This window comes from Salmo salar, chromosome ssa20 (genome assembly GCF_905237065.1).
Source record: "Salmo salar chromosome ssa20, Ssal_v3.1, whole genome shotgun sequence".
NCBI classification, from domain to species: domain Eukaryota; kingdom Metazoa; phylum Chordata; class Actinopteri; order Salmoniformes; family Salmonidae; genus Salmo; species Salmo salar.
This window is the reverse complement of record NC_059461.1, coordinates 35,533,479-35,549,236: the sequence shown is the minus strand read 5'-3', so window position 1 is coordinate 35,549,236 and position 15,758 is coordinate 35,533,479. Positions and strand designations below refer to the sequence as shown.

The 15,758-nt window shown below is 42.6% G+C and overlaps 1 protein-coding gene and 1 non-coding gene across 2 annotated transcripts; both read left to right on the top strand.

The window, feature by feature from the left end:
* Positions 1-2,146: 2,146 nt before the first annotated feature.
* On the top strand, positions 2,147-15,186 carry LOC106580506 (prominin-2). The gene is made up of 24 exons (XM_045703268.1): positions 2,147-2,256; positions 2,574-2,824; positions 3,166-3,212; positions 3,748-3,959; positions 4,108-4,228; positions 4,374-4,437; positions 4,559-4,648; positions 6,093-6,277; positions 6,504-6,572; positions 6,702-6,765; positions 7,997-8,147; positions 9,752-9,910; positions 10,209-10,332; positions 10,465-10,586; positions 10,767-10,851; positions 11,045-11,191; positions 11,391-11,462; positions 11,552-11,641; positions 11,811-11,864; positions 12,003-12,083; positions 12,345-12,413; positions 13,058-13,147; positions 13,328-13,434; positions 13,831-15,186. Exons 2-24 carry the CDS (start codon positions 2,596-2,598, stop codon positions 13,988-13,990), a joined length of 2,592 nt encoding a protein of 863 aa, XP_045559224.1. The 5' UTR covers positions 2,147-2,256; positions 2,574-2,595; the 3' UTR covers positions 13,991-15,186.
* trnag-ccc (transfer RNA glycine (anticodon CCC)) lies at positions 14,367-14,437 on the top strand. Its single transcript has one exon. It is a non-coding gene; the product is annotated as a tRNA-Gly (tRNA).
* Positions 15,187-15,758: the final 572 nt, after the last annotated feature.

Sequence of the window (15,758 nt, the reverse complement as noted above, 5' to 3'; positions counted from 1 at the left end):
GTGCGCTCTGTGCCAGCGCCCCACATTTGCCGGGCTAGGGGGAGTGTTCAGCGAGGACGTGTTGTGCCGGCTCAGCGCTCCTGGCCTCCGGTGCCCCTTCTCGGTCCGATGTATCCTGCGCCGAGGACGCGCACTGTGTCTCCGGTACGGCTACACAGCCCAGTGCGTTCTGTGCCAACGCTCCACACTTGCCAGGCTAAGGTGGGTGTTGAGCCAGAACGGGTGATGTCAGCTGTGCACTCCAGACCTCCAGTGCGCCTCCTCGGTCCAGGATATCCGGCGCCGCTTATGCGCACTGTGTCGCCGGTGTGCGGCCCCAGTCCAGTCCGGCCCGTCCCTGCTCCCCGCACCAAGCCAGTGGTGTGTGCCCCCAGTCCAGTCCGGCCCGTCCCTGCTCCCCGCACCAGGTTAGTGGTGTGTGCCCCCAGTCCAGTCCGGCCCGTCCCTGCTCCCCGCACCAGGTTAGTGGTGCGTGTCCCCAGTCCTGTCCGGCCCGTCCCTGCTCCCCGCACCAAGCCAGTGGTGCGTGTCCCCAGTCCTGTCCGGCCCATCCCTGCTCCCCGCACCAGGTTAGTGGTGCTCGTCCCCAGTCCAGTCCGGCCCGTCCCTGCTCCCCGCACCAAGCCAGTGGTGTGTGCCTCCAGTCCGGCCCGTCCCTACTCCCCGCACCAGGTTAGTGGTGCGTGTCCCCAGTCCAGTCCGGCCCGTCCCTGCTCCCCGCACCAGGTTAGTGGTGCGTGTCCCCAGTCCTGCCCGGCCCGTCCCTGCTCCCCGCACCAGGTTAGTGGTGCGTGTCCACAGTCCTGTCCGGCCCATCCCGGCTCCCCGCACCAAGCCGGTGGTGCGTGTGTCCAGTCCAGGCCAGTCCGGCCCGTCCCTGCTCCCCGCACCAGGTTGGTGGTGCGTGTCCCCAGGCCAGTCCGGCCCGTCCCTGCTCCCCGCACCAGGTTGGTGGTGCGTGTCCCCGGTCCTGTCCGGCCCGTCCCTGTTCCCCGCACCAGGCCCACGGCGCGTGTCCACAGTCCGGCACGGCCTGTGTCCGGTCCACCGGTGACCAGTCCTGTTCCGGTCGGCGGCTCCGCTCCGGAGCCTGAGCATGCCGCTCCACCGTGGTCCAGTCCGGGCCAGAGGGGTAGGGCTAGGGTGGAGGCAGGGGGAGAAACACGCCCGGGGCCAGAGCCTCCACCGAGGGTGAGGCGCCCACCCGGGTCCCCCCCCTAATAGACTTTAGGTTGGTGCGCCGGGAGTACGCACCGTTGGAGGGGGGGTACTGTCACGCCCTGACCAGGTGAACTCTTCTATTTTGGTCAGGGTGTGGCATTTCTATAGTTTATTTTCTATGTTTTTGGTATAGCCTTGCTTTGGGGCGTATTTCTATGTTGGGTTCTGTCGATTCCCAATCAGAGACAGCTGTCACTAGTTGCCTCTGATTGGGGAATCATATTTAAGTTCCTTTCCCCCCCCCCACGATGTTTGTGGGTTGTTGTCTCTTTTTGTTGGAGCAGTAGCGATACGTTTATTCTCTGTTTTGACCGTGTTATTTCAGTCTGTAATAAATAACATGAGTTCGCTCCCAGCTGCGCCTTGGTCCACTTCTTCCTTCCTGCACGACGATCGTTACAAAAACAGATAAAAAATACACCTTATGGAACAGCAGGGACTGTGAAGCAACACAAACATAGGCACGGACACATGCATACACACACATTCACATGGATTTTGTACCATAGATATGTGGTAGTGGTGGAGTAGGGGCCTGAGGGCACACAGTGTGATGTGAAATCTGTGAATGTATTGTAATGTTTTTAAAACTGTATAAACTGCCTTAATTTTGCTGGACCCCAGGAAGAGTAAGCTTTCAAGCTATATCGTGTTATCCTTGATGATTCTCTTAAATTGTATGTGGAGGCATCACTGGCTGGAGCGTCCCTTATGTATGTATTTAAAAAAGAAAAGTATAATAAATTCAATCAATCAAATAGGGCTCCCCACCTCCGAATCCACGTAGTATTCCATGCTATGGGTGTACTGTATATACTGCATTATAATGGCTATGGATTTATTGGACCAATGAATCAACTCAGATGTTGCATGTTCATGTAATAAACAAAGAACACCCTGTATAACTGGTTCTCAAACCCATCCTACTGAAGGTATGCTGTTTTAATGTCAAGATCATCGAACACAATCAGAGAAACTTAGAGAACGCACTGTTTCCATGTTTATGGAGGAACCTCGCTCTTCATTCAATTGAAGGTAATACTAGCTTTCAGTTATGCCAATTGACTGATAATAAGTGACTTTTGGTTAGGTAATTCTATTAGGCTAAATTAAGATTGCAATTTTTTGGTCTTGGTATATCATCGGATTTGTGTACTGCTGCACCACTATACAAACACTAAAGCTTAGAATAATTACATTAACTGATTAAAAACATAATCCTGATTTAAACAAAAACTACTTCTACTTCTACTACTGCTGCTGCTAATATCATCATAATCATTCAACACATTGTCACTGTCATCATCATTATTATGATCATCATATGTTTGTGAATCTGTGACTCTCTGCAGGACATCAAGTGCCTGATGAACCATGGGGCCGAGGCTCTCTCATGGCGGTTGGCTGTGGGTGTTCATGTCCCTACTGGGTGCTGCAGACTGCACTTACCACTGCCTCAGCAGCAGCAGTGACACGCAACCTTTCCTCTCCTTGACCCAAACTCAGACTTGGCCGGTGGAAAGCGATGGTGGTTGCTTGAAGCCCCTGTATAACTTTGCCAAGCTTTTTCTTGAGTCAGTACAGCCAAATCCTTTCCCGGAAGGTAAGCAAGCAACATTGATGAGGCTTAACTTTACACTGTCTGTTGCACAGGGAATTGGGGCAACCATTTGAAAGCCCACATTCTTAGAACACACTGCGAGTTCGTTGCACTGTGAGTGACTTACTGTAAGCATTCTAATAGCTGTCCTACCTACTGAATAGCCATATGATGTTAACATCTGCTTCTTCCCTTTATTGACCCTGAAATTATACTACTTAGAAGACAGAAGTAAAGAAGTATTGTGACACAGAAACAATATAACAATGGCTAGATGTCCTAAACAATTACTACTTTCCCTTGGCTTAGTACAAAAACAAAACCTGTATGATTTCTATTTTCAGATATCATCTCTACAGCTTTAAAGACTGAACAACTAGATATTCCACAGGTATGTGCTTCCTATGGTCTGTCTCTATGGTGTTCCCTGGCCTTTCTTATGTCTTCCTGTTTCAGACATATTCCTGATTTATATGTTGCATATTATACCTTCATGGACAAGATGGTCTGCTATGCCTTTACAATCATATCAGCTCGACAGATAATTTCAGAACCTCTGTCCCACACTGGTAACATTACTGGTTTGTGCAACTGATTTCCTCCTCCTACAGTGGGGGTAACATTATGTAATGCATGTTTTTTTTAGCAGACACTCTTATCCAGAGAGACTTACGGTTAGGTGCCTTGTTCAAGGGCACATTGACAGATGTTTCAGCTACAGAGCTCAGGGATTTGAACACCCAACTGCTTAACCGCTAGGCTACCTACTGCCTCTTACTCTAAGTGATTATTATCTCAATCAGATTTTCGGCAATGGATAACACCATTCTGAACTTTATGAAGTATTTGCTATTTGAAATGGTTGTTTCTTATCATGTAATCTTGGTGGTTTTGTTCCGCAAAACTCCACTCTTTCCTCTCAACAGCTGGTTCGGTATGAGGCTGGATACATAGTGTGCTTGCTCTTGGCTGTAATTTACCTGCTTGTGATGCCAGTTGCCGGTGGAGTTCTTGCCTGGGGGCATTTCCATAGCAGGAAGGTAGAGGTGAACAACACTCAGTCATCATCATTAGCATCCCTCTACCATCAGGACATCGGTGTGGCAGCTTGCCTTGTTCTTGTCAACATTTTACTCCTGTAAGAAAGTATACACACGCACGTATGCACACACACAGGCACACACACGCACACACATGCACACATATGAAGTTATATAATTACACTGTATGACTGTATAGGTGGATATTGAGTGACGTGTGATTTCTTCCTATGTATGTGTGTTTAGGACAGGGGTGATCCTGGCTTTCACCGTGAACAGTCGAGTCAGTGAGAACATGCACCCAGGCCTGTATCATGTAGAGACCAGCGGCAGGATCATTGAAGACTCTCTAACTTCAATTACACAGGTCTGGCCAGCAAACCATAACACATCATACCACTCTGTCTTCCTGGAATTCATTTTTGATAGTTGGTTTATTCTGGGAATTAGCATTTTGGAAATATACAGTTGTAGCCCTAATGCACTCTCTTTGCTTACTTTTTTCTGTACAGAAAATTAAGGTCATTATGGATCAGTATTCCATTCCCAAAGCAAAAATCTCACAGGAAATAAATGGTAAATAAAGTTGATAAGGTGTAGTTAGTTGATGTAGGGGTCTTACTTGATCTGTTTTATAAATAAAATGTTGCCTATCTTTCAAAAAAATTGAAGTATGTGGACAATCTGTACTTTACAGATGCTGACGACATCATTGGTGCAACAATCATCTCCTCTTTCAACACTGATGTCGACCAAGATCTCACAGTCTTATCTGCCTCCATCGAAGGTGTGTTTCGCTACAATATTGTTTTAAAATGTTTATTTCACCTTTATTTAACCAGGTAGGCTAGTTGAGAACAAGTTCTCATTTACAACTGCGACCTGGCCAAGACAAAGCAAAGCAGTGAGACACAAACAACAACACAGAGTTACACATGGAATAAACAAACATACTGTACAGTCAATAATACAATAGAAAAAGTCTATATACAGTGTGTGCAAATGAGGTAGGATAAGGGAGGTAAGGCAATAAATAGGCCATAGTGGGGAAATAATTACAATATAGCAATTAAACACTGGAGTGACAGATGTGCAGAAGTTGAGTGTACAAGTAGAGATACTGGGGTGCAAAGGAGCAAAATAAATCAAATAAATAACAGTATGGGGATGAGGTAGTTGGATGGGCCTAGAGCTTCACCATATACCTAGAGCGCGACAAAATTCTGCCCAGGGGAGCAGGTCAGCTGTACTTTTCCTGCTCCTGATGGTAGTTGCTGGTGGAGTTCTTGCTTGGAGGTGTTTCCATAGCAGGAAGGTAGAGGTGAACAACACTCAGTCATCATTATCATCATAACTCTACCATCAGGACATTAGTGTGACAGCTTGTCTTGTTCTTGTCACCATTTATTCCTGTAAGAAAGTATACACACATGCCCACGGACATACATAGACGCACACGGACATACACACACACACATTCATATCATACTCAAATGCTAAATATTTTGCTGAAATGCATTGTCTTACGCCTGACTTAAGACAAGGCAATACACCTTGTCAACTATTGTGACAGATTTGATTGGTAAATTCAGTTTATATGTAAACCTGTTAGATGTTTTGTAGTGATGAGTTAGTACAATCCAGGGAGTGCCATTGGCTTGCACTCTAGCATACTTTAGCTACCATGATCACAGTCAGACAAAGGTATTCATTGTCTCTCATCCAGAGAAGATATCTGATTACATACACAAAACAAAGTCCTGTCTTCTCAACAGACACAAAAACCAGGGTCTGTATTCATAAAGCACCTTTGAGTAGGTGTGCTGATCTACGATCATTTTTTTAACATTTACATAATTTAGCAGACTCTCTTATCCAGAGCAACTTACAGTAGTGAATGCATACATTACATACATTTTTTCTCCGTACTGGTCCCCCGTGGGAATCGAACCCACAACCCTGGTATTGCAAACACCATGCTCGACCAACTGAGCCACACAGGACCTTAGATCATTAGATCATAATGAATAAGAGGGGGAACCTGATCCTAGATCTGCTCTGAGACACTTTACGAAAAACAGGCTATGGCCACCAGTCAAAATCAGTATCTGCCACCCAGTACTTAATCAGACATTGTTTCTAATGTTTTATTAAAGTACAGGATCTGACTGAATCTCAGTGACTTTCATTTCCTTCCCCATGGGCCTGTGTGTCTGTTTGTATGGACACAGATGCTATCGGAACCTTTGAGAACCTGCAGCTATATCAGACAACTAGGACAGACCTGCAGGCCAATCACACAACCCTGCAGAACGGCATCCAGGGACTACAGAGCCGAGTGGAGAGTCTGGTTAAATGCCCCACCTGTGACGTCCCCAACCCTAGCAACCTGACTACTGTTGCTAACTACTACCTGGTATGAAAAAGTGTACCCTTTTCGATATTTAGTGCAGTAGTTTTTGAACAGGGCCCATTCGAACAGGGCATCCAATGTGTCTTTCTCCAATGTTGTTTTCTTGTCTGTCAAAACCAAGGAGATGATGGAGACCGATATAAAAAAAGAACATTTTCCCAGTGTATGTTGTATAATATGTCTGGTACTGAATGATGTTACAGTGTCTATTCTGTGTTTGTCATTGTAGATCCCCAGTGTGGATGACAAGTTGAATGATATGCCACCTGCATCCAGCCTCGCAGGCCTCATTGAACAGGTGGGAATACAAACAGGATTAATTTAACCACCCCAGAATGGTAATGTTTGCTAAACTATTCTTGATATGTTGTTGCATTGGACTGGAGAAAATCAAACTGAAATAATGTTTTTATCGGTTGTCTTCTAGGGGAACCTAACCTTCCATGCCATTCCACAAAAGTGCTCAGAGCAAGTGGCTCCCACAATAGCAGGTGAATTTGAAGACGGCCTTCTTGTTTTTCATCATTATTCGCTATATTTAATTATGTCTAATGACCAAGTAAATGGCTGCAAGGCATAAATGTGCAATTTATCAAAACCTCTCTCTCTCTCAAATCAAAGTGTATTGATTGCGTACACAGTTTAGCAGATGTTATAGCAGGTGCAGTGAAATGCTTGTGTTACTAGCTCCTGACAGTGCAGCAAAAATGTTGAAAAATACACAAATAATAATGAAAACCAGAAACAAGAAATCACAAATGTCAGAACGAATCCATGTAACAACCCCAATAACACTGTATCAGTAATCTAATACAATCTATGCCTATATATACCAAAAATATATACTAAGAATGATATGCACGTCATTAGATATATTACAGTGAGCTATGTTGAGAATCCGGTGTATAAATAAACAGTGGAAAAAAATGCAATGTACAGTAGTAGATATACTATATATACACAAGTATGTGGACATCCCTTCAAATTAGTGGATTCGGCTATTTCAGCCACACCCGTGGCTGACAGGTGTGGCTGTTAGCACACCGCCATGCAATCTCCATAGACAAACATTGGCAGTAGAATGGCCTTACTAAAGAGCTCAGTGACTTTCAACGTGGCACCGTCATAGGATGCCACCTTTCCAAGAAGTCTGGAGAAGTTTGGGGAAGACCCTTTCCTGTTTCAGCATGTCCCCGTGCACAAAGCAAGGTCCATACAGAAATGGTTTGTCGAGATCGGTGTTTTTAAGAACTGGACTGGCCTGCACAGAGCCCTGACCTCCTTTGGGATGAATTGGAACACTGACCTCGAGCCGGGCCTAATCGCCCAACATCAGTGCCCGACCTCACTAATGCTCTTTTGGCTGAATGGAAGCAAGTCCCTGCCTCAATGTTCCAACATCTCGTGGAAAGCCTTCCCAGAAGAGTGGAGGCTGTTATAGCAGCAAAGGGGGGACCAACTCCATATTAATGCCAATGATATTGGAATGAGATGTTCACGAGGAGGTGTCCACATACTTTTGGTCATGTAGTGTATATTAGAATGAGCTATGTGAAGAATCTCTCTCTCTCTCTCTCTCTCTCTCTCTCTCTCTCTCTCTCTGTCTCGCTCTCTCTCTGTCTCTCTTTCTCTATCTCTGTCTCTCTCTGTCTCTCGCTTTCCTTCTCTCCTTGTCACTACTCTATTTCTGAACCCGCTGCCCTCTGTGTCTGGTTGACGTAGCTCTCATGTCAGTGCTGAATGAAACCCAAGAAGAGTTGCTGAACACCAGCCATAGGTTCCCCTCGCTGGAGTCTCTCATTGAGGCTGTGTCTGACTGTAGAACCACTGTGAGACGCTTTGCAGACCCAGTAGATTACTACGACTTTGTCAGGTAACATTTTGCTGAGTTCCAAATGGTACTCTATTCTCTATATAGTAAACTACTTTTGACCAGGGCCCACAAGTTGTGCACTATGTAGGGGATAGGGTGCCATTTGTGATACAGCCTATGACTATCATGGAACATTTATCACCAGAGTCATAAAATCATATCAATGCTGTCAGTTGTTAATCTCTCGTGGACAGACCAAGTAAACATAAATTGTGCCATAGATTTGTCCTGTTACAACGGGATGCATGAGATCAGCAGCATTAGTTCCAGTGCTTGGGTTTTTCATCGCTGGTTATTCGGACAAATCACGATGTGATGTTAGCATCTTTCGAATATCTGAAAGTTAAGGGACATTTGGCCCATAGACTTGCCTGTAACATTCAAAGCCGAAATGGTGGAGCTCTTTGTTCCGGTTCCTAACCCTGTACTATCGCCCACGGTTCCTAACCTCGTACTATCGCCCACGGTTCCTAACCTCGTACTATCGCCCACGGTTCCTAACCTCGTACTATCGCCCACGGTTCCTAACCTCGTACTATCGCCCACGGTTCCTAACCTCGTACTATCGCCCACGGTTCCTAACCTCGTACTATCGCCCACGGTTCCTAACCTCGTACTATCGCCCACGGTTCCTAACCTCGTACTATCGCCCACGGTTCCTAACCTCGTACTATGGGCCCACAATTTAATTGAGCATCTGACCAATTACGCAAGATTTTTGTTCACGATTAATCAAGATTAGTCTGTTGTTAAAGGCCCAGAGCTGTCAAATACGTTTTTCCTGTGTTTTATATATATTTCCACACTATGAGGTTGGAATAATACTTTGAAATTGTGAAATTATGGTAATGTTGTTTTAGTGTAAGAGCTGTTTGAAAAGACCGCCTGAAATGTAAGCTTATTTTGCATGGGTGGGTATTTGGACCGCTTGGCGACATCACCAGGCGGTAGGAAGTGAATAGACAAATAACAAAAAGAGTTTCAAACCTCTCTGCCAATAACAGCTTGTTTTCAGGTTACATATCTCTATTAGGCTCCTCCCATTCGGCTCCTCCAATTAGGGCCCTCACTTAGACCACTCCCTGACAGTCCTAGCAAAATTCTTGCTAGATATATAGCTTTTTGCTAAGGAGCTATTTTTGTTTATTTTTTACCATTTTAATTAAAAACATTTTCAATAACGTACTTAATTGTTACCCAGAAATGATTTGAGATTGAGAACAAAAAACAGCTGCATTGGACCTTTAATACTAAGGTGTCATACCATACAGATACAGAAGCCTAATGAACCTGTCTACCACATTACAGGCATGGTTCCCTTAGCAGTCAGTAGCTTAGGCACATATTAGTGTATTGTAAACTCTTTTCCATGTGACTGATACGGTATTTTGATTATCTCAGTCACTTACAGTATCTCAAGACATACAAAACAAATTTGATAGCGTTTACCCACAGACTTCTGTATGCATCTGTCCCCCTTGTCTTCCCCTATAGGGTCACACATATTTTTCCATCATTTATAAAATAATGACATGTTGACATACTTTTTGCTGAAAGACACTGAGGTGGATTGATGCCAGTGTGCTCTCTGGCGCGCTCTCCAGGTGGGCAGTGTCATTGACACTCTGCATGGTGATGCTGGTCATAGTGGTTCTGATGGTGGCTGCTCTCTCTCTGGGACTGCCTGTGTTCTTCTACCCTACGATTTACTCCACATACCAAGATGCTCGACTGGAACACACAGCAATTGGCCTGTATAGAGCGTAAGTGAAGTATACCTGATTTAGCATATGTAACCTGTGAGAAGATACAGGTATTCTTAAAACATCTCAGATTAGGACATTTTATCTGGGATCAGTTTTTGCTTTAACACCACAATGAATATGATTACATGGACAGGGTGGGCTTCATTTGATCCTAGATCAGCACTCCTGCTCTTTGGCATTTTATGAATACTGGCCATGAGATCCAGTCCTGTCCTCTTCTGACATGGACCTGTTTTCTCCTAACATTATTGACTGTTTTTCTTTAATTATGTTGTTTTCTGTCATCATTCCACAGAGCTGTAGTAGCGAGCTTCGTGTTCTCTGGGCTTTTCATCCTCTTGGTCTTTATTGTGTTGTTTTTCGGGGGGAATGCCCACACCCTGGGCTGCCGGAGCTGGACCCATGGACAGCTATTTGGGGTCAGTGAGGGCCCCTATGGAGCTAATGGGAAATATATGTGCATAGAAAAAACCTTATAGTTATTTAACTTCAATTAATACATACACAACTCGTTAAAATGATTCTCTCCCCCATTGTCATTTCTATCATAGTTCTTAGACCAGCAGAAGAATGTTTTCAGCAGCCTAAACAACATCAGTCAAAGCCCCAACATCAGTAAAGAGACCAACTCTGAGACCCACCAAAATCAGCCCAGCTCCTCAGCAATATACCAGTGAGCTCTCAATTGCTGCTCAATGAGCATCTGTCCTTTCATGTGCTACTGCCCCTCGCATTCCACAATGATGCTCAGTCACAATCACATTGTCTCAGACCGTTAAACTGGATAACAGCATTTGTACCCTCTGTTTCTGGGTTTGGTCATACATCCCTCTGTCTGTGCTCTTTATTTCAGTGGCTGCAAGAGTGGACAGTCATTGTTCCACAGCATGCACATGGAGCAGCACTTTGATCTGGAGGACTTCCTCAATGCCAGCAAGGTGTTGTCCAATTTGTCATCTTGTCATATTTCATTTGTTTTCTGTTCAAAAATCACCCTGTGTGTCTAAGGTACTGTTACTACTGCACCTTTGATTACAGAATATTTACATTTTCAAATGGCATATAATAATGATACTGTCTGTGCCAGTTATTTAATATGTGCCTGGATGTTTCTCCTCTCATTTGTTGTAGTACTTGGATGGATTAAATGAGACTGCTCAGAATATGACAGTCAACCTGGATGGCTTGAAACTGCTACCTGACAATGGCAGACAGGGTCTGCTGAGCTTTAAACAGTGTGGGATAGACAGCATCAACTACCATGAGCTATTACTGATGGTATACACAGGAGCAGCAAATTGTGTGTGTGTGTGTGTGTGTGTGTGTGTGTGTGTGTGTGTGTGTGTGTGTGTGTGTGTGTGTGTGTGTGTGTGTGTGTGTGTGTGTGTGTGTGTGTGTGTGTGTGTGTGTGTGTGTGTGTGTGTGTCAGAAAGCTCCATATTTATGTTGTCCATTTATCAATTTATTGTCTCTGTAGCTAAGCACACCAGTTGTGAAGACAGACCTTGGAGTATTTGCCGATGAACTGGATGAGAAGGCAGAAGTTCCTGTAAGTATGTCTTGGTTTAGGTAACAAATAAACCTCAGAACACAATGGACCATGTAAATTGCAATGCTTGATTGTTTTCTTCACATCAGGCAAATGCAGGAATTAAGGAAGATTTGAAAAAAGAGGCAGAAACAACCAGATATCTGAACACCATCGTTAAGCAACAGCAGACAAATGCAGTGAGTTTATTTTGACACTTATTGTCATCCCAACCACAAACATTTATAAGTGTTAATGTTCCACCTCAAAATAAGCACATAGATTTTTTTCCAGAACTATTTAGACTCGCTCAGTCCTAACATTGCAAAGTATTTTATTGCCTCAAATTTGAATGTTTTCACTACTCAGGCAAAGATGAGCCAAATTGTGAGGGCCTTGAAGACTATCAGCACAGTCTACAAGGTAGAGAGAGTACTGTCACTATCTGATGATGATCCCTTTGAGATAAAATAACCACTGAGTTGTGTCTGTGTGTGTGTTTTAATGTGATTATTTGAGTGTGGTGATCAATCCCTTAACAACTAATTCATCTCACTCTAGGCTAATGTAGACAAAACTCTGGAAAGTTTGACCCAGACAGAAGTGGCACTCCACAACCAGGTTCCTTACATTGTGGGAAATGTAAGACCAAAATTCAATTGTTTTCCATTATTCTCTATGCACTTGGTCAAGGACTACATTATAATTAATTGTATACAGGAAAGTTGAAAGTAGAATAGCTCTGGTCCAGAACGTTATGTGTGGCACGTTACCACATGTAACACCCTGGACCAGAGCTAAATGTGGAGCTGCTCTTAGAAGTTATGATGAATGACACTGCCAAAACTTTTCAGGGGTCATAGTTATAATGGTTCTAGACTGAGGTGAGGTTTTTCGCTGCAGGTGTCTCAGTGTATCATGGAGAAAGGAGAACAATCCCTGCTTCGGTACCTAGATTGGGTCCATCATGTGGTAAGTACTGTACTAATATGCCATAGAATTATAGAGATAATAATAGCACTTAGCAACACTGTGTAAACCAGAATGGGTACTTTGGGTAGGTAATTGCTCATGTCACTGTTTTATTATAGTCATGTTTTCAAAAATGTACATCATTGTTATAGTGTTGATGTCCAGGACTGTGCAGTTATTACTAGCACAACAAATGTCATACAGAAACAATTTCACAGGCAGGCACCTTGTTGCTGCCTCTGAGCATTACATTTGGATACCACTACAGAATAATCTCTCCCCAAAGTGTTTGCAATAGTACGGTCAAAAGGACAGTTGTTCCTATACCATGATTCTTGAAACAGTGGAATATTGTTTCATAATGTCATGCTGCTAGGGTGTCAATAGACGTGAGGACATCCCATGTGTTTGGTTTTAAAGAGGGTACATTGAGTAAGTGACATGACAAGAAACATATTGCTTTGATGGATTGGTTATCATAGCTCCTTTCATCGCCATACAATAACTGTCAATGTACATATGTACAGTAGCCTACATACAGGACATCAGCATATATTACATCATTTTTCTATGCACATTAGTCTCTATAGAGAACAATAGACTAGACCTACTCGATAATTGATAGTGTATTTTCCCATGTACAGATCTTATATAAGGTCCTGGATTGCCGTTGGCTTGCTGTGTCACTGGACAATGTGTATACAGCAGTCTGTCTCAATGTGGTTGATCCATTGGTGAGCGTTTTCTCTATTACTATATCCCAAACATACCATGCCATCTGATCTCACTCTCTCTCCCGCTGCCTCTCTTCCTTTCTTTTTCTGTCTTTCTCTTCCAATCAATCTGAGCATGTTACTCATCTCTGTCTGTCTGTCTCTCTTCATCTCTATGTTTTTGTTTCTCTCTGCATGAAGAATGCATTCTGGCTGTGTCTGGGATGGTGTTGTGCATTCCTGGTCCCTGGAGTGATCTTCAGCATCTATACAGCCAGGCGATTGAAGCCAGAGCCCACCTTCATTAGGTGAGAGAACCTTGCTCAGAACACTGATACAATGTCCTCCTCATTTAACTAGAATGAATAGAACTAGAATAGAACTCATTCTAGTTTTGTGGTACTCCTTTCAACTCTATGTATGAGTAGTGTCCATGTTAACCTGACTGCACGGCATGGGCGCCTAGCAATTATCTACTGTCTTTATTGGCTACCACTGAATTGCATCATGAGACAAATCTCTAACCATATTTGCTCATACGTTGTGCTATAATACTAGTATGGTTGACGCCAGCTTTAGCGCGCGGTGTTGTCACGTGGGTCACTCGTCAGCCCGGCTACTAAAATATAAAACGCCCTTGCTCTATAAATGTAGTTCAACATAGCACTGTCGTTTTAATCATATATTGCTGTTTATATCTGCAGTAAGGATACATTCATCTTGCCTGAGAAGAAGACAGAGAATATGAAATGCCATACAGAGAAAGCTGCATCCAACAACTACATGAGCTTAGAAGAAGTCCATAAGATGAGCATGGTTTCTGAATACATCAAAAGCCAAAAATGTGAAGACTATGACACTTGAATTTAAATGCAAAAAAAGGTGATACTATGTTGAAATAAAAATGGTGGAGTTATCCCATATGGAATGTAATCTTGTCGATTATAGTAATAATTTGTCTAACAACTCCTGACATCCTGACAACGTTAGTTGTGGTATCTGTTCTTATTTCAACTGGGTTAGCTAGCCTCTATAATTCATCTGAAGCACATGCCTATGTAATCAAAAGCGAAGGCCTATTTAATCTGATAAATAGGCTTATTCGTTCCTATTAGTTTTTTCTACTAAGTTTTTATAATGAATTAAATACGAATACATGTATAATACAAATAATTGCATTACTAAAAGCATTACCTGTCTCTTATTACTATTATCACTGTTTGCAGCCCCTATACCATCAGCGCCGCTGGTGTAATGGTATCATGGAAGATTCCCATTCTTTCGACCCGGGTTCGATTCCCGGGCGGCGCATATTTTTTTTCTTGGTTCTCGCCAAATTCCAAATCAAAAAGTATTGTGAAGAAAGTAAAATATGTATTGAGTAATATATCCACCATTACCTATGTATGTGGATGCTTTCATCTCACATGATAGCGAACCAAAGATTTTCAAAAGTCCAACTTCTAAACCCACCCTGCCCCACTCAAGGGGAGTTTGGATTTGCAAAAAAACACATTTACAATTCACACTTGTATATATGTGTGTAATAAGACAAATATAAGCACCGATGAAATTATTATTGTAGAATTATTGCATTGTCAACCCTTATCTCTGTCACTAACGTTAGCTACAATGTTGCTGGTTGTGATCAGTATTGCGAGTTTCCCATACGTGTGTTATTTTTTGTTCAACACCATTTTAAAAATAGATTTTATTCATAATACAAAATAATCAACAACTTACATCGCCAACAACAACAACAACTACATCAAACATGTCTAACAAAACACAACACAGGTATAAACAAGAACATATTAAATACATACAAAAAAAAATATATATATATATATATAGAAATAATAATAATAAAAAAACAATTATAGTGCAATTGTATTCACTCGGGAAAAAAATCATTATGATGATTCAGGAAGATTTTATTATTTTGTTATTGTTATTTTTGTTATTCACTAGGGATAGATTATTAAATTCAATCAAAAATATTTGTAATTTTGGTATAGAATTCTGGAATTTTTGTTTGTGTATAAAGTATTTGGCAACAAGAATAAAAAAAATTCACAATCATTTCAATGTTCTTGTTATTATTGCAATAGTGACATATTATATTCTTCATGTCAAAAACATGGGTGGTGTTCAAAATGGTAAATAACTATTCTGCAATGTTTTCCCAAAATTATATCACAGATTTACATTCATAGAATAAGTGAGTCCGGTATTCACATTTTTCACAGAAAACGCAGATATCATCAATGGCCACAAATTTGGACAACATAGAATTACATGGACATATCTTATGTCGAATTTTAAAGTGCACTTCCTTAAGTTTGTTTGGTATACAATATTTACATTTACATTTTTTACATTTAGCAGACGCTCTTATCCAGAGCGACTTACAGTAGTGAATGCATACATTTCACACATTTTTGTCCGTACTGGTCCCCCGTGGGAATCGAACCCACAACCCTGGCTTTGCTCTACCAACTGAGCCACACGGGACTATATTTTTAAGGCATCAACCAAGTTTTACCCTGACAATGTCAGGATTTGTTCATCATCAGTGTCCTGGTTATGTCAATTAAAAGGTCGTCATTATAAAACGCAAGATTACAAGCAG

Excerpts from the sequence above, each read along its gene's own strand:
- LOC106580506 (XM_045703268.1), top strand. The coding sequence starts at position 2,596 with ATGGGGCCGAGGCTCTCTCATGGCGGTTGGCTGTGGGTGTTCATGTCC. Across the intron at positions 4,229-4,373 it reads CTCTAACTTCAATTACACAG|AAAATTAAGGTCATTATGGA; the intron begins GTCTGGCCAGCA and ends TTTTCTGTACAG. Across the intron at positions 11,192-11,390 it reads ACCATGAGCTATTACTGATG|CTAAGCACACCAGTTGTGAA; the intron begins GTATACACAGGA and ends TTGTCTCTGTAG.